Here is a 24,560-nt window from a genome sequence, read left to right on the forward strand (position 1 = left end):
AAGTTTATAAATCTCAGCTTTCAAAATAAGACATTCTTATGAAACCATACAGTTTAAATTGACCTATCTTTGTAGGTGGTGGTGGTGGTCCAACAATACTCATAAACTCTTATTCTATAAAGAACATGTATAATTTTTCTTACAAAGGGGTCTTACACAGCAAACATGACGTTATCACAATAGAGGAAGTTCATGTCCAATTTGATGTTTATTTCACTTATAAATGAATAAGTATTTATATAGTACTCAGAACTCTTGAATTTATTTTTGACACACTGCCTTTTAAAAAATAATTTATCATCTTTGTCACCCAAGAATTAACATAGATTAATTTATCTAGCATTTCTAAGGAATGAGTGTTCTAATAAGTTACATTTTACAAATGAATTTCAGGGAACTAAACTTATTTAATAATTTTGATTAAAATCTTCTGAAAGGAATTATATATTTCTTTGCCTTTCTACATTAATTGTTAACACTAATCATAATTTTCTATTTTTATAACGACTAATGTTTACATGTAAAATACTATTTCTTCATTAAATGGCTAGATTCCTGTGGGATATTCTTCTGTGTTGTTCTCTTGACTTTAGGATACAGCCTTTTATTTGCCTCAATTTGCACTCAAAGCTTAAGATAACAGATGGTAAGCAAACTAATAACTAAACAAATTTTTAATGTTAATTTGCCTATAATTATTTCTAAGCTCTAGTGTACCACTTTTTTCATGGAATAAATTACATGATAATATTATTAACTGTTTTTCTCCTTGCCCAGGAACTCTTTTCTGCATGTGTGTGTGTATGTGAGAGAGAGAAATGAGGTCTTACTCATTTATTTGTTGGATATCTTATTTATATAAATATGGTAATTCTGTACTTTAGAATGCAGTCACATGAAAGGAATATATTACATTTGTTGTCATCATTGATAAGATGTCAGGTTTTAATGGTAGGTATTACTTACCAAATGAAACAGAATACCTTTTTGTACTTAGTCGTGCCATTTCCCCATGGGACTTAGAAAGACATGTACTCATAAGAGGCAATGACAAACTAACTATGTGGCCATAGGTTAACTGAGCCTGTGTTTCAAACCATAAAGCAGAATTATGAAAATCTAGGCTGTAGCATCATGCCTGACTAGAAACCTGCGGGGTCTCTTCCTGTTCCCTGACTTTAACTCAAATCTGCCTGTCTTTTTTCTTTCTTGGAAAGTATAAGATCGAAGAAAAGAAAATGTTGAAACTTAAGGGAGCAACAAGGCCAGGCCTCAACCTATGTGAAAATGTGTCCCTTCTTACTTTTGCCATTTGACTGAAAGGATGGAGAGAATAAAGTTATGTGAATGATATTTTAATCCTCAGTGACTTAGCTACCTTCAAAGATGGACCAAAAAACTTCCTCTAATTTGATCAGTGACATGAGTAAATTCTTTGTCCTCGGGTTAGATCAAAAAAAGAGATAAGAGATTCCTTAAAGAACTAAAAGTACATCTACTATTTGATCCAGCAATTTTACTACTAAGCTATCTACCCAGAGAAAAATAAGTCATTATACGAAAAAGATACTTGCACATGCATATTTATAGCAGAACGATTTGCAATCGCAAAAATATGGAACCAGCCCTAATGCCTGTCACTCAACAAGTGGATAAAGAAAAGATTGTATATATAAATACCATGAAATAATAGAAATAAAAATTTCAGCCATAAAAAGGAATGAAATAATGGCATTCGCAGCAACCTGGATGGAATTGGAGACTACTATTGTAAGTGAAGTAACTCAGGAATGGAAAACTAAACGTCGGATGTACTTACTCAAAGTGGGAGCTAAGCTATAAAGACGCAAAGGCATAAGAATGATACAGTGAACTTTGGGGACTTGGGGAAAGGGTGGGGGCAAGGTGAGAGAGAAAGATTAAATATTGGGTACAGTGTACATTGTTCAGATGATGAGTGCACCAAAATCTCAGAAATCATCAATAAAGAACTTAGTCCTGTAACCAAACACTACTTGCTCCCTAGAAACTAATGAAATATAAAATAATTCAAAAAAAAAAAAAAGAGTTTGTGAACTTCCCTTTACACAGAATGATAGTCTTTACCCGCCATCAAAGAGATTATGGGCAATAGTTAGAAATAATTCTTACAAAAGTGATTTTGTAAATTTTAGTTCTATTTTTTTTCCTGAGAATTATATTCATTACCAGGATCCAAGAATATTTCTATGACTCTCTGCATATCTCAAGTGCCTATACCTTTATATTATAATTATTGGGTTTTATGTCTCCCATGCTATATAAATTCCTTAGAAGTAAGGATATTATGTTTTATTAGATATAATTTATATTTTCATTACATTAATTAAAATGATACCTATTAGTATTGTTATTATATGTTTTTATGAGAAATTATCAGTTTATATTTCCAACAACCACTAATGAATTTTTGAATGTCCAGCTCAGTAGTGGTTTACGTGAGGCTAAGCATATATTCCTGGCTTTGTCAGCATAAAGACTTTCAGTGGTTTTTTTGGATAATTTGTTTTCACTTAAAAATACTGTCTTTTGGGAATTTCCATGGTAAAACAATTTTTTGTTTCTTTTTCATGTTTTTCTTCATATATGGAAGAAGAAACATAAAAGCTAGTACCAAAGTAATGGTAAAAATCATAAAAATAGCTAAAATTTACTATTGCAACTGGTATAATTCGAACACTTTAAAAGTATTATCATTTATTCCTGACCTCAAATTTATGAGGTAGGCACTTGGCTTGGCTGTCTGTGTTTGCCTCTCCAGACTTACTCTATATTCTGTATTGTCCTTTGGATGGTAGACTGCATCAGAGGACTCTCTCTTGCCCTTTTGCTTCTGTTGAAGTTGGTCTTTCTTTTTTTTTTTTTTGAGATGGAGTTTCACCCTTGTTACCCAGGCTGGAGTGCAATGGCGCGATCTCGGCTAGTTGCAGAAGATAAGAGGAAAGGGAAGAGAGAATAAGATGGGGGATTATTTATTCCCCTACAAGGTTACCCCAGAGTGAACACATTCTTCAGCATCTTGTCGCATCTTTTGTCAGCCCTTTCCATTGAGCCTTCTCTAAATTTAGACATCTGTTTCTCCTCTTAACTCTTTAGGTATAGAGGTGACAATGAGTCTTCTGTTATTATTCACCCTAGGCTTTTGTACATCATATGTACCTTTGTAAATAGTTTCATAATTAAATCCTCTTAACTCAGTTTCCACCAGGCATGGTGTCTTACACCGGTAATCCCAGCACTTTGGGAGGTTGAGACAGGCAGACCACTTGAAGTCAGAGTTCAAGACTATCCTGGCCAACATGGTGAAACTCTGCCTCAACTAAAAATATGAAAATTAGTCAGGTGTGGTGGTGGTGGGCGCCTGTAATTCCAGCTACTCAGGAGACTAAGGTGGGAGAATCACTTGAACCCAGGAGGCGGGGTTTGCAGTGAGCTGTGCCACTGCCCTTCAACCTGGGCTGCAGAGCAAGGCTCTGTTTCAAAAAAAAAAAGCTCATTTTGATGTGCCATCTGTTTTTTCTAGTACCTGACCAATAACTATATCCATTTTATAGGGGAGGAAACTGAGGAAGAGAAGTTAGCTATTTTGTGTTTAAGGTCACTCAGCTAATAGCTGAGCTAGGATTCTAACGCAGGCAGGCTTGTTTCAGAGCCCATATTTTTTATTACTACTTTGTAGCCGGAAAATGATAACTCAAAAACGCTGCTTTTGCTCAATAAATAATTGGGCCCAAAGAGTTAAGCAATATTTAATCATTAAAAAAGTGTGTATAGTAATAGCTACCACTTTGCACTATCATATTCCTAAGATTCTTTAAATCTCTCATTTTTAAAATAAATATAGAATCCTGCTTTTGTTTTGTATTCCTTTGGTTTTTCTCCTTTGTCCCTTAAGTTGACCCATTATGCTAATGCCATTTTAGGTTAAAATTGCTAATGTGATATATTTAGGATGAAGTTCAGAGAAAGAATTTTAAAATAAATAATATAGAAAACAAATTGTTTTAAAGCACTTATATTTATATTAATATACTCTATTGAAGGGTGGGATATGTAGATATATTCTCTGTAAGATAAAACACTTCACAATAGAATAATCAGTCTAAAGTATGATAAAAGTAGAATATTTATTAATAACAATTGAATACACATGGTTATAAGACAATATAATTTTGAAAAAAAATACTATTAAGAGATTCTGGGGAAGGCCCAGGAAGTCCTAAAGGAGGAAAGAGGAAAAAATATAAAATAGTAATAGAATGTAGGCATATTATATCTTTTTTAAGGATAGGCTGTGATTATACTGCTACAGTAGCTTTTTTTTTTTTTTTTTTACTTAAAGAGTGCTTACTATGTATTTACTCTCTTCATTTTATAATTTTAATTAATCTTTAAAATAACACTTTACTTTGTAACTTTAATTTTTAAATAACTCCATGAGGTAGGTACAATAATCACAGTCTGTATTTTAGAAATGAGGAAAGTAAGGCATAGAAAGAAGAATGAGTAATTTACACGGGGCCACATGGTTAATAAGTGGTAGAACTGAGATTCAAAACCTGGCAGTCAAGGTTCAGATTCCGTATTGTGTTCTTAACTACTTTTTGTATTGCCTAAGTAATGAAATGATGACTACCAGCAAGTGCAGGTACTCTGTAACTGAGACAATTAAAATATATGTGTCACAGTTTGTAGGAACTAGAAAGTTTATAGTAAACTGTGTGGAAGTAATGCATGAAATTTTTGCTTGGCCAAAGCAAAAATAAAAATATAGGAGATAAATTAGAAATGTTTAAAAGGATGAAAAGGTGAAAAAAAGCCATGCATTTCCTTTTTCTCCTCTACTCAAAATATTTAAGATTAATATCTTGTTCTACCGTTAACTTAAAAATTATTAATTGCCTATGTTAGTTTCTTAGTATTCTCTTAGTATAACAAAGGGTGACAAACTGGTTGGGTTACAACAACAGAAATTTATTATCATACAGCTCTGGAGGCTGGAAGCCTGAAATCAGACTGTTGGTACGACCATGCTCCATTTGAAACCTGTAGGGGAGAATCGTTTCTTGTCTCTTCTAGCTGGTGTTTGCCAGATATCATTGGTATTCCTTATCATGTAAATATATCATCACTTTCTGCCTTGCTTGTGACATGGCCATCTTTTTCCTGTATGTGTGCTTTACATGGTGGTCTCTTCTTTATGTAAGGAAACCACTCATATCAGATTAAGGGCCCACCCTACTCATGTATGACCTTAGCTTAAATTAATAATTACATCTGAAAAATCCTGTTTTCAAATAAGGTCACATTCTGAGATACTGGAGATTAGGACTTTAGCATATCATTTTGGGGGAGACAGTCAACCCCTAACATTGCCTCATAAAATTAGAAGTTCAGAATTTATATTATAGAATTTTCTTTATATTAAAGAATTTTATATTTTTTATCTTTGAAGAAAAGGGGAAATTTAGAAGACTTTCTAACTCTAGTCAAGTAAGATTTGTTTAGAGATGTTTATTGCATTTTCTTCACTTATAAATATGTCAGAGGGTGAAGTTAATTTCTCATAGAGTTTTGGGGATCTTGTGAATATTTGTAAAATGTTGTGAAAACTTGTTTTAAAAAGCTTCTCTTTTAATCATGATAGTCACATAATTAGTTGGCACCTTGAAGTTGTATGCCTGTGTACCTGAAAATAGACATTAATTACAAGTAGTAGCAGACATGCAAGAAATTAAAACAATTTTAGTTAGGAATATCAAAGTAGTTTAAAAAGGTTAAATATTTCCTGTGCTTCAGGAATTGTTCTCACATATGACATCCTTAAACAATTCAAAAACATACCTCTCTTTTCTCTCTGTCTCTCTGTGCATATATTGAGTATATATATATTTAAACTTAAAAGAACTAATATCTATCACATAAAATATATATAAAACATGTTTTATCTGTTTTATAGAATATATAAATTTTAATTTTTCCTAAATTACAATTTTAACTTTAATGCTTTGAGACTTAAATTTTAATATAAATACATACAACTGTGCTATATATACCTTATCATATAATATTAAACGTAAGCTTATATATTATAATAAAATTATAAATATAAATACTATGTAAATATGTAAATAATACAAATCATATATACCATGTTCATATTATTACATATAATTTTGCTTCGATGATTTTAAACTAATTTTAAATAACTTAGGAATTGTTTTTTAATATGTACTTTTTAACAGGTTATGCTATAATTATGCCTTGGTCTTATATTCTCAGAACAACATTTTATGGTTAGTATCTGAAAAAAATGAACTTTATAATAGGACTTAGTGTTTGTGAAGGTTTTAGGAAACAAATACTTTGTATAGAAGAACGCCTGTATTTTTGACATCATAAGAAATGGGTGAATTACTGGGTGAGAGGGTTTTTTTTTTTCCTTAGATTACAGTTGGGTGCACTATTTCCATAAATAGAATTAAAATTTAATCCTGCTTTGCTTTTAACCTGGTTGCTAAAAACCTCAGAGCCAAATTCAAAACCCCCAATGTAACAGTAATGGTGTTCTTTACAAATGCATTGTATTTTTACACTGATATTTTAATTTTATTATTTTATTCCATATTTGATTTTAAACAATCTTAAGTTCTTGTTCCCAAGAAGTAGAATTTAAATGAATTCTGAGAGATGATTAAACATAATTTATAGACAGTAAATGGCCATCATCATATATATTGGATTGGAGAAAAAAATATATAAAAGTAGAAGTTTAAAAGTAGAAGTTTTCTTTAAAGGATATATTATATATATGTTGCATGAAGTAAATACAAATGTTGGTATTTCTGTGCCTGTGTGATTTTTCCTCCTCAGTCTTCCTTTGACATCCACCTGCCTTCTACAAATTTTCAACCACAAAAGAGCAAAAATACCATACATAAAGCCAAGGCAAGAGGGGAACTGGACAGTTTAGATTTGTTAATTCATTTATGATAATGATTTATAATAATATAAATCATATAATATAGGCAAAAAAAGATAACTCCAAGTGATGATTAAACTTTTTGTAAATCATTTACCCTAGCAGTGCTTTGCTTTTTCACATTTGAACACTTGGTTGAGCAATAATGAGGCTAGACAGACAGATAAAGATGTTTATATTTTTGTATTTTTAAGGACCTTCTCTGGTGGTTAAAACAAAATTATACAGAGAAGCATCAGAAAGCCCTCAGATAAGCTGTAACACCACTGCGTTAAGAATCACAGTTTATGAATAGCACTCAAAACCATCTACATAGGGATACTAATACTTTGAATAATGTACATTTATGTAAGTTACAGTGAGATCTGGTAATTCCTCAGAACAATTCAGATCATTTTAAAAGTAATCATCTTTTTATGCTTTGCTTTGAGCAATTGCTAATCTCGTATTCTTTTTAAAAGGATTATATTGACAAATTGGTATTGCTATATATACTGAGTTGAGACTTTTAGGTAACCTCAGAGGATATATTGTTCAACAAGGCATATCTTCATTTAAGGAAAGCATTTGACTGTGTGTGTGTGGTGTGTGTGTGTGTGTGTGTGTGTGTGTGTGTGTGTGTGTATATAAAACAATTTTAACTTGAATGCTTTTAGGCTTAAATTTTAATATAATAATATACAACTTGTGCTATACATACCTTACCGTATAATATTAAATGTAAGCTTATATATTATAATAAAACTATGAATATAAATACCAAGCAAATGTGTAAATAACACATAAATCACATCACATCCACTATGTTCATATTTAAATTTATAGAGAGATATGTGTATCTATCTCCCTATTAAAATGTTTTTATATGAATATATATATTCATTTGACTTTTTAATAATGTGTTCATTTTTTTGTTTTCTGCTTTTCATTTTTTAAAAAAATTTAAGAGCGTCTGAGTGTGCATATGTGTGCATGTGTTGGGTGAGGGTACAAGAGATATAGTATATATATAAATATATATATTTGTGTGTGTAATGTGGTTACCTGCTATATAATAATATTGTTAACTCAATTTTGGGGTAATTGAGCAATCACAAAACTTGTTGATAGCTTAAGTTAAGCTCACTAGTTCATATGTCGATAACATAGATTTGCATCTTATTTTCTTATTTGGCAAGTTATCAAACTTGGCTAAGCATAATTTTCATTAAAAAATACTTCATATGAGTGATTAAATACTTCATATGAGTGATTTAAAAATTAAATGAGTGTCCATATAACACACTTAGAAATAACAAGTATTCATAAATATCATTGAGATTTTTATTAATATCACATGCTTATTTGTACTAACTGAATTTATATATGATGTAAAACTCTCGTTAGCTATAACTACCAAAGACAACAAGATGAATACAAAGTTAATTTGTATTTGAAAACAAAAAGACTGAAGAAAATTTTGTTAATAGATATTAATGATTGAACAGTGTCATGAAACTTAAAATCCCATTCCATTTTAGGTTTTTTAAAACAATGGAATTATATCAAATACTATTGTTTTGCAGTATTTTTCATTTGTCTGTCCTTCAACTAATACTTGTTAAGTATCTGCCCCAGTGCTAGGGATTTAGCCCACGTTTTATGTGGATGTATGAAAGGAGGTGTAAAAATTCTGCCCTTATATGGGTTGAAGGAATTATATCCATTTATTAGGAGAGAAAATGTTTTGTTCAGGTTTGATAACTCTTTTCAGGTATACCTGGCATACCTGTGACTTTGTCCTCAGTAGGACTTACAGATATTTTCAGATCACCTTAGAATTGTTATGGAGAATACAAAATGTTGCACATGGCCATTACATTACAATTTACATTCAAACTTAAAATGATCAGAGTCCAGAGTCACCACTAAATCTTGTATTATTTAATGTATTAATAAGGAAGCATAAATATATATAATTATATATATAAAACTATAGCTCTAGTTTGTTTTTTAAAAAATATTTTGATACTTTGTTGTTTCAATTTAATTGTTTTTTCTTATAATTCTGTATTTTGTTTTGATCATTCCAAAACATTCTGAAAAGCTAGTTCATAGACTTCACTACAAAAATGGTCAGTGGCACCAAAAACAGTTAAGAAGCTTGTGATCTAGTGGAATGGGATTTATCAACTATAGCTTGAGATTTAAAAGGTTCTTCCAGTGAATGTGTTCTGTATACTTAGGTACTAAAGGCAAGCTTTCAACATTTTTTTCTGTTCCCACTACCTGATGGATGTTATATTACATGGTCTTATCAAAAACAATGGTTTAATTCAGAGCATCTGATTGTGTGTGCACATGTGTGTATTTGTTGGGTGAGGGTACAAGACATGTAGTATTCAGTGTTCTCCAGATGATTACTTTTTAAAATATACAGGTAGATATATGTATCTATCTCTCTATCAAAAAACACTGTAAATGTAAGTTTAACCTGTGTTTGTGATCTTTATTAAATATGAAAATAGTGCCACTTTTTTTCTATAATTTTTACGTAATAATATTTTGGGCTGATTTCCAGAATGTGGTGAGATGGAACAACACTTATTGGGGAAAGCTATTCATTTGACTTTTTAATAATGTGATCATTTTTATTTTGTTTTCTACTTTTCTTTCTTTTTAAAAAAAGAATCCTGATGTCCATCCAAAAGAAACAACTCCCTCATCTACTTTCACTGATATTCGACCTGCACGAGTTGTATCTTCAACTTCTGAGGAGGAGGAAGCATTTACTGAGAAATTTCTTAAAATTAATTGCAAATATATTACCAGTGGCAAGGTAAAGAATGACACTTTAGAGAAAACCTTCAATCATGCTTCAGTTATTACTGACATATGATAGTTTTGCAGTTATATTTTAAGTGATCAATGTTAGCAAATGCTTGAATACTAAAAAAAGGTATTGGGGATATTATTATTTTGGGTTAGTATGGATGTTGTTTATAACTTAGAGTCTGGTGATCTATTGTAATTGTAAAAGGTAATGGGATATAAGTAAATTGACTAGAGTAGGGCACAGCTAATTTGCTGTTGGTAGGGCATTTCAAAAGCATGAATAAAATGACCTCTACTGGGTACTGTGTGGAGTGTGAACTTCTGCATACTTAGTATGACACACAAATAAGAAGATAACTAGTATTTATTGAGTACCTACTATATGCTGGAAACTATTTGAGGGTGTCTTCATTATTTTATCAACTCAAAACAATCCTATGAAATAAGCAGTAGTATTTCCTTTCCACAGGGAAAAACAAAACAGGAAAGGTTAATAGGTCCAAGATCTCTCTATAATGGCCAGAATTCAAACCTTGTCAGAATCTACTTTATCTACTGCACTTTGCTGCTTTTCTAAGCAAAAACTTTTAATCTGAAAAGGGAATATAAATACAGTAAAGAAACAGAGTTGGAAAATAAACTCCAGGCTTTGCTCAAAAAAATGTGTATAACATGATAACTGCCTTTAGAAGTCAAAAATGAGAACTATTTCTCTATAGGCCTAATTCATAAATTTATGAGTATTAGAAATACATATAAGCATTTATTGGTATGCATTTCCCCTTAAATATTGTTTCAGATGCATCCCAATATCTTGATATGTTGTATTTTCATTTTCATTCACTTCAAAATATTTTCTCTTGGTTTCTTTTTTGACCTGTTTGAGAATGTTTCATTTTTCTAGATAGCTTTCTTTTACCAATTTCTAATTTGATTCTGTATGATCAGAGGACATACTACTATTTGAAAGCCTAATTTATTTAGACTTGTTTTATGGTCTAGACTATGATATGTTTAATAAATGTAATGTGTGCATTTTAAAAGAATGTGATATCGTTGGGTGCTGTTGTTGGGTGGAATATTCCACAAAATGTCAAATCAAGTTGAGTGATAGTGTTGTCCTGTATTTCTGATTTTCTGTCTGTTCTATCAGTTATTGACAGAAGAATTTTGAACTATCTCATTATTATTGTTGATTTGTCTATTTTTGCCTTTAAGTTCTATCAGTTTTTTAATGTATTTTGAAAACGTTATTAGGTTTAAAAATGTTTAAGATTCTTATGTTGCCTTGATTAATTGTTATTATGAAAGATGTTCTTTATTCTTGGTAATATTCTTTGCTATGAAATCTACTTCGATGGATACTAATAAATAGTTAATTTAGCTTTCTTTCGATAAGTGTTAACATGGTTTATCTTTTTCCATTCTTCTATTCATAGCCTGTGTCTTTAGAAAGTGAGTTTCTTGTCATTAGCGTATAGTTAGATCTTGCTTCTTTAGATAATCTCTGCCATTAATTTAGTATGATTACTGATATGGTTAGGTTTGAATCCACCATCTTGCTATTAGTTTTTTGTTTGTTCTTTCTGCTTTCTTTCACATTGAGATTTTAAAAATAGTTTTTTCTCCTTTGTTGGCTTATTGGCTGTAACATTCTTATATTAATGTCTGTTTAGAGTTTATAATATGTATCTTTAATATGTCACATTCTCAGTTTAAGTAGCATGATTTTATATATGCCACTTTCCATATAGTTCACACACCTTATAACAGTATACTTTTATTTCCCCCTTCCAGCCCTTGTGTTCTTATGGTAACACTTTCTGTTTCTACATGTTATAAACACCACAATACATTGTTATTTTTGCTTTAAAAACTTAATTTAAAATCATTTTTAAAATAAAGGTAAAGTCTATTGTATTTATCTACTTACTTATTCCCTACACTTGTCATTCCTTTTTTATGGATCCAGATTTCCATTTGTATCATTTTTCCTTTTATTTAAGGACTTCTAAATTTCTTACAGTGTAGGTCAGCTAGTGATAAATTCTTTCAGTGTTTATTTGCTTTGAAAAAGCCTTTATTTTTTCTTATTTTATTAAATGTTACTATCATGTTTATGTATATTTGCAAAATTATTTATAAAAAAGGATCCCTAACTTTTTAATTTTATGCCATTTTATCCCTTTTTGGTCCATTGAATATTTTTAAATTAATATACTTTCATTTTTAGAACAGTTTTAAGTGGACAGAAAAATTGAGCAGAAAATAGAATTCATATTTACACTCTCTGCCTTTCCCCAGTTTCCCTTATTAACATCTTTCTTTTGTGTGCTATATTTGTTTGAATTGATGAACCAGTAAGGAAAGCCTATGGTTTATATTTAAGATTCTCTCATGTTGTATATTCTATGGGCTTTAACAAATGTATAATGACATTTACTGATTATTACAGTATTATCAGATTAGTTCCATTGGTCTAAAAATTCTCTATGCATCATCTTTTCATTCCTCCTTCCTTTTCTTTCCCTGAACTCCTGGTAACTAATGGTCTTCTTATTGTCTCTATAGCCTTTTATAGAGTGTTATATAGTTGGAATCATAGAGTATGATTGTGTGAATTCATATTGGCCTCTTTGACTTAGAAATATGTGTTTAAGTTTCCTCCATATCTTTTGCAGCTTGACACCTTATTTCTTTTTACTAAATTACTGAATAATATTCAATTGAGTGGACATACTGTAGTTTATCCATTCCCCTACTAAAGGACCTCTTGATCACTCTTAAGTTTTGGCACTTATAAATAAAGCTACTCTAAACATTCATGTGCAGGTTTTGTGTGGTAAGGTTTCACCTCATTCGGGTAAATATCAAGGATCATGATTGCTGGATGGTATGTGAAGACCGTTGTTATCTTTTAAGAAACTGATAAACTCTCTTCTAAAGAGCCTGTTATTTTGTATCCAATAAGCAATGGGAATCCCTATTCTACAGCTACCACTAACATTTGATGTTTTCAGTGTTTTAGATTTCAGCCATTCTAATAGATCTGTAGTAGTCGTAACTCACTCTGTTAGAAATTCCCTAGTGACATATTATATTGAGCATCTTCTTATATGCTAATTTTCTACCCATATATCCTCTTCATTTTTGAAAGATATTTTCACTAGGTAGAATTTTCAGTTGCTGGGTTTTCTTTCTTTTCAGAACTTCAAAGATGTTACTCCACTGTTTTCTGGCTTGCATTTTTTTGAAGTGAGATTTTACATTATTTTTATGTTTGCTGTACTGTTAAAATATGTGTCTTTCTTTGGTTGCACTTATGATGTTATATTTATCACTGATTTTGAGCAATTTTATTAGGATGTGCCTTGGTATATTTTTTCTATTTGTTTTCCTTGGGGTTCATTTAGCTTGGTTCATTAGGTTTATAGTTCATATCAAATTTGGAAAATATTTGGCCAGATTTCTTCAAATATGTTTTGTCTTCCATCCTCTCTTTCCTCTTCTTTGGGAATTCCAATTCTGCATATTTTAGGCTGCTTGACGTTGTGTCTCACAACTCCCTCATACTCCATTTTTTTTCCCTCTTTTTTCATTTTTGATAATTTTAATTGCTTCTCTTTAAATTCACTATTTTTTTTCTGCTACGGCTAATCTGCTGTTAATCCTATCCAGCATATATCATCTCACACATTACAGTTTTTCTCCCTGTAAGTTCATACTGGGTCTCTTATATTTTCCATATCCATACTTACTGTGTACAATCTTTCTTCTATATTGTTGACTGTGGTTTTAATAATCATTTTAATTTTTTTGTACCAATTCTTTCATCGCAGTTGCTTCTGGGTCTGTTTGTGTTCATTGATTTTTCTCTTTAATGCAGTTCATTTTTTTCTTTTTCTTTACATGCCTGTTAATTTTTGATTGGCTACCAGACATCATGAATTTTGTGTAACTGGATACTGAATATTTTTGTATTCCTACATATATTCTTGCACTTTTTTTCTGGGATACAGTTATTTCTTGATCCCTATCATGGCCTTTTTTCCTTTGATGATCACTTGGTAATGGCTTCTTTGTAAGTTTTGTTAGACAGGACCAGAGTGGCCTTTAGTCTGTAGCTAATTTTTCCCCTTACTAAGACAATACACTTGTAAGTATTCTGAGGCTTTGTAAATACAAGATTTTTTTTGCTCTAATGTTTAGTGAGAACATGAACTATTCTTGCTCTATGGACACTGAGTACTGTTACTTCTGCTCCTTTCAAGTACTCTCTTATCCTTGGATAGCTGCTATACATGTAGGTGGTAATCAGTGCTCAGTTCAAAGCTTGAAGGGAATGCTTTTTAGACCTCTAAAGCTTTCTCACTGGGCAGTGCTCATTTCTGGGTTGTTCATTTGTTTTGCCTTTTTTTCCTCTGCCTGTGGACTGAAAACTTTATCCACTCAGTATGCTTGGGTAATCAAAAGGCTGATCATATTTGTTTTTCCCTTTATACAGATATCACTGCCTAGCATTCCAGTATCTGAAAACAGTTATTTCACTCACGTGTGTGTGTGTGTGTGTGTGTGTGTGTGTTTATTGTAGTTTTAGGCAGCATTAGTTCTTGGCTAGAAGCAGAAGTTCATTTGATATCTGGATAAAAATTTTATTTAAGGATTAAAGCAGAAATAAGGTTATTGACAGGATTAGGAATGATCTGCAGCCTAATGTTTTTGGAACATAATCCCTTGTTGTAGGCTGGCTCTATGTATTTTGCTGCACAGAAGGAAATAAGCAGGAAGTGGTGCTTTTTTCATGGAAGTCTTTTCTTTTTTCATCTTTGTACAAGTGATTGTAGTAAAGGCTATTTATGTAACAATTATGAAAACTTTTCAACAATAACTATAATGGTTAAGTTATTGTGAATTTAAGACTGAAAAAATATCAGTACATGCTTTTGTCTTTGCTAGGGGGGATTCCCAGATTATAGTAATTTTATCTGTTAGTATTTACAGAAATATTGTAATTGAAGTAATTTTTCTTTTGCAGATAGACTTTATTTTCTTTTTTTAACTTTATTTTCTAATAGAAATAATTTCTCCTTAGAAGATTAGTCAGGTAATTGCACATAAGGAAATGGAAGTTGTTAATACAAAAGGATAATCTATGCTTAAAGTTTCTGAAGGTCATGTGGATTAAGTAGATACTTTAATTGAAAACATCTTGCTCATAATAGTCTTAATATAATGCTGATAATATGTAGGAATTATGAAACATTTTAAAAATAATGAGAAGGGTGTGCTTTAGCATGAGTTACAATTTTCAGCTTGGTCAAATGAATTTGAGAATTTACTTTTTCAAAATATTTTCATGAATTTTTTGTTGAAGAAATGTTTCTCTTGGCCAACTTTTGGTTTATGGAAAATGCCATCTGACAGATTACCTCAGAAAGCCCCAGCTGTATGGGAGCCTTGATTTTGTAGCAGAGGGAAAGAAACTTGAAGAATATGTCAGTGTGTCTTTTCAATAATAGCACATAAGGGACATTCCTGGAAAGTAACATTAGCAGATTCATCAGTCTAGTGGATAGGGCTTCAAACCCTTTCTAATCCAAAAAGTAGAAGCATGATTTTGAGATGCTTTTCAAATGACTTGTATAGTACCAAGATTGTAATGTTATGTATATTGAGAATTATAAGCATTATCATTGTACTGGGTCTTTTCTGTCATACATAGCTAGTTATCACTGACTTTGTGAAAATCTTTCTAAAAGACAAAATGTAATACTATGCTAGTGAACCAGATAATCAGTTAAAACTAATGCAAATGTGAAATTTATGAAATTAGTAACCTGAAGTCTTTCAGAGAATTTAGAGTTTGATTTTTTTTTTTATTTCTAGCTGATTGTTTGTTGTTGTTGTTTTTTAAATAAGTTTACAAAAGATGAGAGAGAGGAAGTTATGAAAGATTAGAAACCTTAAATTTTTGTTTGTTTGTTTTTTACATCACGTGTACTCTATTTCTGTTTATCTACATCTTGGATTGTCCCTGACAATGTAAATGTTCTCTACTATATACTTTACCATCTCTCATTGACTTGAGTTGGTACGTGACCCAGGAATACAAATTGATGTGTATGGATCTCATTAAAATATTAATTGAAAGAAAAACAGGCTGTGATTTATATAAAGTTACTCCTTATTTATGTGGTCCATGTCCTCAACTAAAAAAGGTGCTATTTAGAGTTTTGTATTGATTCGTTCTCCCTCAAGAAACTGCACACACATATATACTCTTCTCTTCAATATTGCATGCATTTACTGTATATGATATTGAACATCTGCAGTAGCTTTTTTTCACTTGTGATTGGATGACCATTTTTAGTACATTTACTTTTTATTTGATCATTTTAAAGGCAATATAGGCCATAACTTAATTTTTATATTCTTAAACCAGATAAATTCACAGAGCTTAATATGGACTTGGGAGGAGGGTGTGATGCCAAATCAATCAGGATTGGAGTTTTTCTTTCCCTTTGGATGAGAAGCTATTTAGTTTATTTTTAAAATTCTTTCTGGTTCTTCATTTTTACATTTACAGGATATATAGTGGACTGGAAATTTGAAAATGAAATTAAGGAATGTTGTGCCCTTGGGGTGATTATAGTTTGTGACATGGATACAGAGGGATAATATATAGCATAAAGCATGAACTACCTGGACTTCAAATCCTGGCTTTTTAGGGCAAGTTTACAGATGTTTCTCAAAATTAGCTTCTCTATCTGTAAAACGAAAATGGTTTTACGCATCTCAGAGCTATGATTGTGAAGATCAAATAAGCAATATGCATAAAAAGCATGATACATATAAATATTCAATAAATATTGGTATTATTATGATCAGCTGCCTGTGGACCCTAGTTGGCTCATTTATAAAATAAGAAGGTTGAACTTTGCCGATTTGTATCACCATTTATTTATTTATTTATTTATTTAATTTTTTTTTTAGATAAATTCTTACTCTCTTACCCAGGCTGGAGTACATTGGTCTGATCTCGGCTCACTGCAACATCTGCCTCCTGAGTTCAAGCAATTCACATGCCTAAGCCTCCCAAGTAGCTGGGATTACAGGCAGATGCCACCACGCCCAGCTAATTTGTGTTTTTTAGTAAATATGGAGTTTCACCATGTTGGCCAGGCTGTTCTGGAACTCCTGGCCTTAAGTGATCCATCCACCTCAGCCTCCCAGAGTGCTGGAATTACTGGCTTGAGCCACTGTGCCTGCCCTATATCACTATTTATATAAATATATTTAAATGTCATAGTTTTCATTTGAAGTTAAAAGTGTATATACTGTATGCTTTAGATATCATGTAATCTACCTAATTTTACAGATGAAGAAATAAGCCCAGAGACTCCTTACCCAAGGTCACAAATCTAGGTAGTAGCCAAGTCAAGTGGAAACAGATTTTTTAAAGAGATGTTTAAAAGATATATTTTTAAAAATAATATAATGGATTGGATCATCAACAAACATACTATTTTTGAGTCTGCACTGTATACATGGCACTGTACTTGGTACTTGCAGTGAGGGAATAACACAGTAAAGCAGTACGCAAATTAACATAAAACATGCTGCATGCCTTGCACGACTTTATAGTCCCTTCTTACCTTACTGAAGTTATCTTTCTGATATGAGCTCAGTATTTTACTCAGTTTGAAAATTTTGTTTTCTTACTTGATTGTCTTTGGGGGAATATAATATTCTACCTCTCCTAAAGAAGATAATTTACTGGGAAAACTTGGGTTTTAATAAAAATGCTTTCATGAGAATGCCAAAGTTCCTGAGTGTACTATTTTTATATATGGCCTAACATCAGAAGAGAATTAGTAAAAATAGACAATTTTTGAAATTTCAACCTTGAGGATTAAATGTTACTTTCTTTTTTCATCTTAGGGCACAGTCAGTGGTGTGCTGCTAGTTACACCAAATAATATAATGTTTGATCCACATAAAACTGACCCTTTGGTTCAAGAGAATGGCTGTGAGGAATATGGCATCATGTGTCCAATGGAAGAGGTGATGTCAGCTGCAATGTACAAAGAAATTTTGGATAGCAAAATAAAGGAATCCTTACCCATGTAAGAGTGGTATTTATATTCCTTTGCAACTTTATTGTATCTAAATAGTTGATGCTTGTCTAATACCTTAACTATTTTTATTAGTTTTCTTATAGCTGCCTTTTATTTTGTCAATAATGAAACAAAAATAGGTGCATTACTGAAAAGATTATTCTTAATTTACACCTGGGGCAGTTAGGAATTATCTTAGATTTGTATTTGTATATGTGGTCAGAGAACCAGGTATTTGAAAAGTAACCTATAGTGCCCATTTAATTCAGTGTTTACCAGCCCATTTTATTCAGACACAGCTTCCAGACTTCTAAATTATCCCAGTGAGTAGTCACTGTCGAGATAGTGAAGTGACTGAAGAGGTGGGATTTTGGAGAGGCCACATGAGCAAAGACCTGACATTGCTGTGGGCAAGACAGCTCTTTAAAAAATTTGTTGATTTCTGTGTTTGCACTGTTCTCTCCTAGTATAATATACAGTATAAAGTACAGGGAAGATAACCTACAACTTGCTCAAATATAAAGAGTTAACTTTAGAATATACTGGTCAGGGGATTTGTGTGATATGTTGAGATTGCTGTGAGACTACAGTTTGGACACAGCTTTTAAAAGTAATATGCTTGTCCAAAGTAATGTCCAGAAAGAAAAGGAGGAATGAGAATTAAAAGGAGAAAATGATAAAAGATAGGTATACAAAGAAGGGAAGTAGAAGTACCAAGGAAGAAAATGATATACTAGGAAATAACCTCCTCATTCCTTCATACATGACTAGTAAACATTTTAAAATTATCTTTAACTGATACTGATATTTATATCCCTGTATTAGCCCGACTGAATGATAGCTGTTTTAAAATTAACCCTTGTGGGGCAGAGCAACTTACAAAGGAAAAAGGGAACACATTATTTTTGTTTCTGAGGAAGACTAAATGAATTGGTAGAACATCTGTGACAGAATAAAATCCTTTACTCAAAAACTCTCCACTGTACCGTCCACCCAACAGATATTATTTTGACTTGGTAGACTAATCTTTAGAGCTGCAGATAATTCCTATAAGGTGTTATTACCCTCTGTATTAGTTACATTTGTTATATTTGTGGGTCATCATCCAAGGCCAGTTTCAGCAAATAAGGATTATTGGGGGTGGATAGTGGAATGAGACAAAGGTAAAAGAGTAAAGGATTAGATTCAAGGAAGAAGGAAGTTTTATATAAATATACATATGGAAAAAGAGAGAGAGTCATTGGTGAGATTCTCTTTCTGTTGTCCTCCTTTTCTTTCTTTTTCTCTTTCTCTCTCCCTTCCCTTTTTCCCTTCTTCCCTTCGATGGAGTCTCATTCTTCCACCCAGACTGAAATGTAGTAGCACAATCTGCAGCCTCTGCCTCCTGGGTTCAAGCAGTTCTCCTGCCTTAACCTTTTCAGTAGCTGGGAATAAAGGCACCCGCCATCATATCTGGCTAATTTTTGTATTTTTAGTAGAGACAGGTTTCACCATGTTGGCCAGGCTGGTCTCGAACTCTGACCTCAACTGATATGCTGGCCTTGGCCTCCCAAAGTACTGGGATTACAGGTGTGAGCCAGGGCACCTGGCCTTGTTGTCCTTTTCCATTTGTGATATGGTACTTTGGGATTCTCTTATTCTGAACAATGTGCAGCTAATTTTTGTATTTTAGTAGAGATGGGGTTTCACCATGTTGGTGAGGCTGGTCTCGAAGTCCTGACCTCAAGTGATCCACCTGTCTTGGCCTCCCAAAGTGCTAGGATTACAGGCTTGATCCACGGCACCTAGCCTTTTCCATTTGCAATGTGGTACTTTGGGATTCTCTTATTCTGAACAATCCATAACTATTCTACAAGGATGCTGTAGAGCTCTTCCCTTTCAAATCACTGTTTTACTATTCACTGTCATCTGGAAAGTATCTCCAGGATTTGATACAATCATTTAAAGATATTTCTTAAAAAAAAAGTCTTTGAATTCTTTAAAGAAATTCTGAAAGAAATATTATTTCTTTAAAAAGAAATATCTTTAAATTCTGCCTTATGGATTGATTAAAAACAGTATTTGGCACCAAGTCAGATAAATAAAACCAGTGGTTTTACAGAGTAATGTCATGTATGGCAAAAATGAGGTATAAGATTTGATTGGTTTTCTTCTGTCTTATGCTCCTTGGGAGATTGATTTCCAAGGTATTAGTCTGGAATTAACATTCAACAGTAGTAGCATCACTGGCATAAATGTTTAACCTTTCAGCATACTAAGTCCGAAGGGCATGACACTTACCTAAATATATATCCTGTCACGGTTGTTATATTTATCTCTTACCTAAGGGTCTTCTAATTTTTTAAGTGTACAGATAAAATTTCTCAAAACTGGCCCTGTTCTAACACCCTGTAGATGCAGTTTGAGTGCATCACCAGTAGATGACACTATTGCATATTTAATAACAAACTAGATTCTTGTGTTTCTTAAGGTGAATCAGATACAAATGCAGCAGAGATATTGGCTTAAACTAATTAATACTTTTAAAAAATTATCCATCCCAGTTATAGAAATTATGCACACTTGTTACAGAAAAATTGGAAAATACCAAAAACCAGAACAAGAGAAAAAGAGTTACCCAGCTTTACCATTCAAAGATAGCCAATTGTTTTTGTGTTGTCTTACTTTCCAGTCTTTTCTATTCAGCATATTTTACATGGTTCTGAAACCACATATGTATAAATATTAATACTTTTTTCATTAAGAATTCATATAATTTTATTTATCACAAACTTTATGTAACCATCATTTTAAATTACCAACTTATATTCATGGTATAGGGGTTTACACTCCCTCTTTTTAAAACTTAACTTTTGAACATTAGTGTTTACATATACAAATGTCATTAAACATGAAAGTCTAGACCAAGTTATGAACCATTCATTTGTCTAATTTCTAAACTTTTTACCTGAATAAGTTTAGAGGTGTTAAAGAGTATAGTTGTTAGCCTGGAGATTTTCTCTAAAACTTTTGCTTAAGTTCTATTCAGATTGGCTTTAAGCCTTACATTTGAGCCATATATTTTAAACTTTATTTGAATGTAAATAAGCACTGCATTTGTGTATGTGTGTGTGTGTATATGGAAATCAACGTATTTTTACTTTATTGGGAGATTTAAAGTTTTAATTAAAAATTGACCTGTTTATTTTCCATATTCCATCAATGAGTAAATTTTAGTTTAGAATTTTAGCTTTACCCAGAACTTACGTCATCAAGTTCACTTCAAGCAGATTACTTGCAAGGAAATCTTACTTCGATATTTCCCAAATGTTAAACAATTGATGTAAAAGTTTGACATAGTTAATTGATTTATAGAATTACTTGGTCTATAAACTTACTTATTTAGTCATATATGAGTAAATCAGATTTTTTATATTCAATGGAGATACTTGCTACACCCTTTAGTTAAAAGGTATTTTTAGTGATGTTAATTCAGTGTTCAGTGTGTGGAAAAGAAAATATGACAATTTTAAAAGTCTAATTATTTTTTATTTTGTTTAATGGCAGAGAAATAGATCAGCTATCAGGAAGGGACTTCTGCCATTCAAAGAAAATGACAGGAAGTAATACTGAGGAAATGGACTCAAGAATCCGAGATGCAGGTAATGATAGTGCCAGCACTGCTCCTAGGAGCACTGAGGAATCTCTTTCTGAAGATGTATTCACAGAATCAGAACTTTCGCCTATACGAGAGGAGCTTGTCTCTTCAGATGAACTGCGACAAGATAAATCTTCTGGTGCGTCATCAGAATCTGTGCAAACTGTCAATCAGACTGAAGTAGAAAGTCTGACAGTCAAATCAGAATTGACTAGTATTCCTGGTCACTTAAGATCTGATACTGAACATTCTACAAATGAAGTTGGGACTTTATCTCATAAAACTGATTTAAATAATCTTGAAATGGCCATTAAGAAAGGGGATCAGGTTGCAGATAACTTTCAAGGAGTATCAGGCCCTAAAGAAGACAGCCCAAGTATAAAAGGTAATTCAGACCAGGATTTTTTTCTTCATGAGAATTCTCCACACCAAGAAGAGAATAAAAAAGAAAATATGCCTTGTGGGGAAACAACAGAATTTAAACAAAAGCAAACTGTTAACAAAGGAAAACAAGGAAAGGAGCAAAATCGGGACTCAGAGACAGAGGTAGAAGAGCTACGCAAACTCTGGAAAACCCATACTATGCAACAAACTAAACAGCAAAGGGAAAATATTCAACAAGTGTCACAAAAAGAAGTTAAGCACAAAATTACATCTGCTGATGGACACATAGAAAGTAAGTGTTATGGAGTAAGTAAAGTTAGTTCATCTGATTGTATGGTGTCTCTCTCTTTCCTCAGTAACATAAAAGCTGGTGTACCTTAGGCCAGCCTGAAGGATAATCGAGTGGTGCTTGATTGGTGATCCTCTGGGGACAAGTATATACAGCCTCCAGTGCCTACTGTCTTTTCTTATCTTACAGGTGGATCGTACACATAATGAGCATGATTGCTACCCACCGTGTTAAAACATTCTTGGCTCACTACATTCTATCGTTAAACAATTTACTTCTTGAAAGTGCACACAAGCTGTATAATACCTTTGATCACTCCATTTTCTCTTAAAAAGTTTTTGGTATGTTACCATTAAAAATGTCTTTTTTATATACAACATTTTAATTGCCAAAGTCATAATCCCATCTTTTATTAAAAATGCAGTTAAAACATAAAAATGTATATTTATAGAATTTTTCTACATATCGAGAAGTTTCATCATCATCTGATTATTTTCCTTTAAAAACCTGCACTCAGGATAAATGAAAACACTATTTTATCTTTCAGTTTTCTGCTACTGTTTACTTCTGAAAATTATACTAATAGTCTTTCATTTCTAATATACTGCACTTCTGTTAATACATTATGGGTTAAATGGGGTCCAACTCAAGTAACTTAGCTAACATTTCTAATATTAATTCTATTAGAATGTTAGTCTCAGAATAATCCAATTTTCGTATGAACTTTTCCATTTTTTAAATTCAAAGATTTTTGTTTTGCTGTAATATATGTAAAATAAAATTTACCATTTAAATTTTTTAAATTGTGGTAACATATAACAAATCTATTATTTGAACCATTTTTATATCTAATATTCAGTGGCATTAGTACATTCACCTTGTTATGCAAACAATCACTACTGTTCATTTCCAGAGCTTTTTCCATCTTCCAAAACTGAAACTCTATACCCGTTAAACAATAAGTTGGCTAGGCATGGTGGCTCATGCCTGTAATCCTATCATTTTGGGAGGCTGAGGCAGGCAGATTGCTTGAACCCAGGAGTTAGAGAACAGCTTGGACACCATGGTAAAACCCTGTTTCTACAAAAAAAAAATTACAAAAATTAATCAGATATGGTGGTGCACACCTGTAGGTCCAATTACTCAGGAGACTGAGATGGGAGAATTGATTGAGCCCAGGTGGTTGAGGCTGCTGTGAGCCATGATTAGGCCATTGTACTCTAGCCCGAGCAACAGAGTAAGATCTTGTCTCAAACAAAAAAACCTTCAAAAACCAATAACTTGCTTTTCTCCCTTCCTCATAGCTCTTGACAACCAACATTCTACTTTCTGTTTCTGAATTTAACTACTCTAAATACTTCATGTGAGTGGAGTCATACAATATTTGTCCATTAATGTTTGACTTATTTCACTTGGCATAATGCCTTCAAAGTTTATTTTATAGTATGTGTCAGACTTTTCTGTTCTTTTTATGGCTGAATAATATTCTATCGAATATGTATACATTTTGTCTTTTCATTTGTTGATAGACATTTGGGTTCTTTCAACCTTTTGGCTATTGTAAATAATGCTTCATCAAACATTAGTGTACAAATATGTCTGAATCCCTTCTTTGAATATGTATACACACACACACATATATATATTTATTTTATTATTATTATTATTATTTTTAGTATATACTCAGAAGTGGAATTCTGGATCATGTGGTAACTCTATGTTTAATTTCTTGTGGAATCACCTTACTGTTTTCCATAGTGGCTGCACCATTTTACCTTCCCCACAGCACTGCACAAGATTTGGCTCTTTTTAAAATACAAATTTTCTTTTCATCATCCTATTGAGATACCCTGAAAACCTAAGGGTTGTGCCCAGTAGGTATTAAAATAATTCATGGCCAGGCACAGTGGCTCACTCCTGTAATTCCAGCACTTTGGGAGGCCGAGGCGGGCAGATCACGAGGTCAGGAAATCAAGACCATCCTGCCTAGCATGGTGGAACCCCATGTCTACTAAAAATACAAAAAATTAGCTGGGTGTGGTGGTGTGTGTACTTGGGAGGCTGAGGCAGGATAATCAATTGAACCTGGGAGGCGGAGGTTGCAGTGAGCCGAGATCGTGCCATTGCACTCTAGCCTGGGTGACAGAGCAAGACTCTGACTCAATATATATATATATGTAAATACTTGAAGTAAGTTCTATAAAAGATTGAATATTTTTCTTCTGTAATACTTATTTTTTAATTCAAAACTAGTGCATGTTCAGTAAAGAACATTTGGCAAACATAGGAAGATTCTGG

At 32.3% G+C, this 24,560-nt stretch overlaps 1 protein-coding gene across 12 annotated transcripts in view; it reads left to right on the forward strand.

Annotated features, from left to right (window-relative positions):
- Positions 1 to 24,560, forward strand: part of OXR1 (oxidation resistance 1) — a 479,029-nt gene that overhangs the window by 413,294 nt on the left and 41,175 nt on the right. For all 12 annotated transcript variants that reach the window (XM_032246219.1, XM_032246253.1, XM_032246229.1 and 9 more), the window contains 3 exons: positions 9,690 to 9,839; positions 17,777 to 17,961; positions 21,499 to 22,265. In XM_032246219.1, coding sequence (XP_032102110.1) covers positions 9,690 to 9,839; positions 17,777 to 17,961; positions 21,499 to 22,265 — 1,102 coding nt within the window. The remainder of the gene's footprint in view (positions 1 to 9,689; positions 9,840 to 17,776; positions 17,962 to 21,498; positions 22,266 to 24,560) is intronic.

Source organism: Sapajus apella, unplaced genomic scaffold, assembly GCF_009761245.1.
Source record: "Sapajus apella isolate SASKATOON/1434 unplaced genomic scaffold, GSC_monkey_1.0 scaffold3, whole genome shotgun sequence".
In the NCBI taxonomy this organism is placed as follows: domain Eukaryota; kingdom Metazoa; phylum Chordata; class Mammalia; order Primates; family Cebidae; genus Sapajus; species Sapajus apella.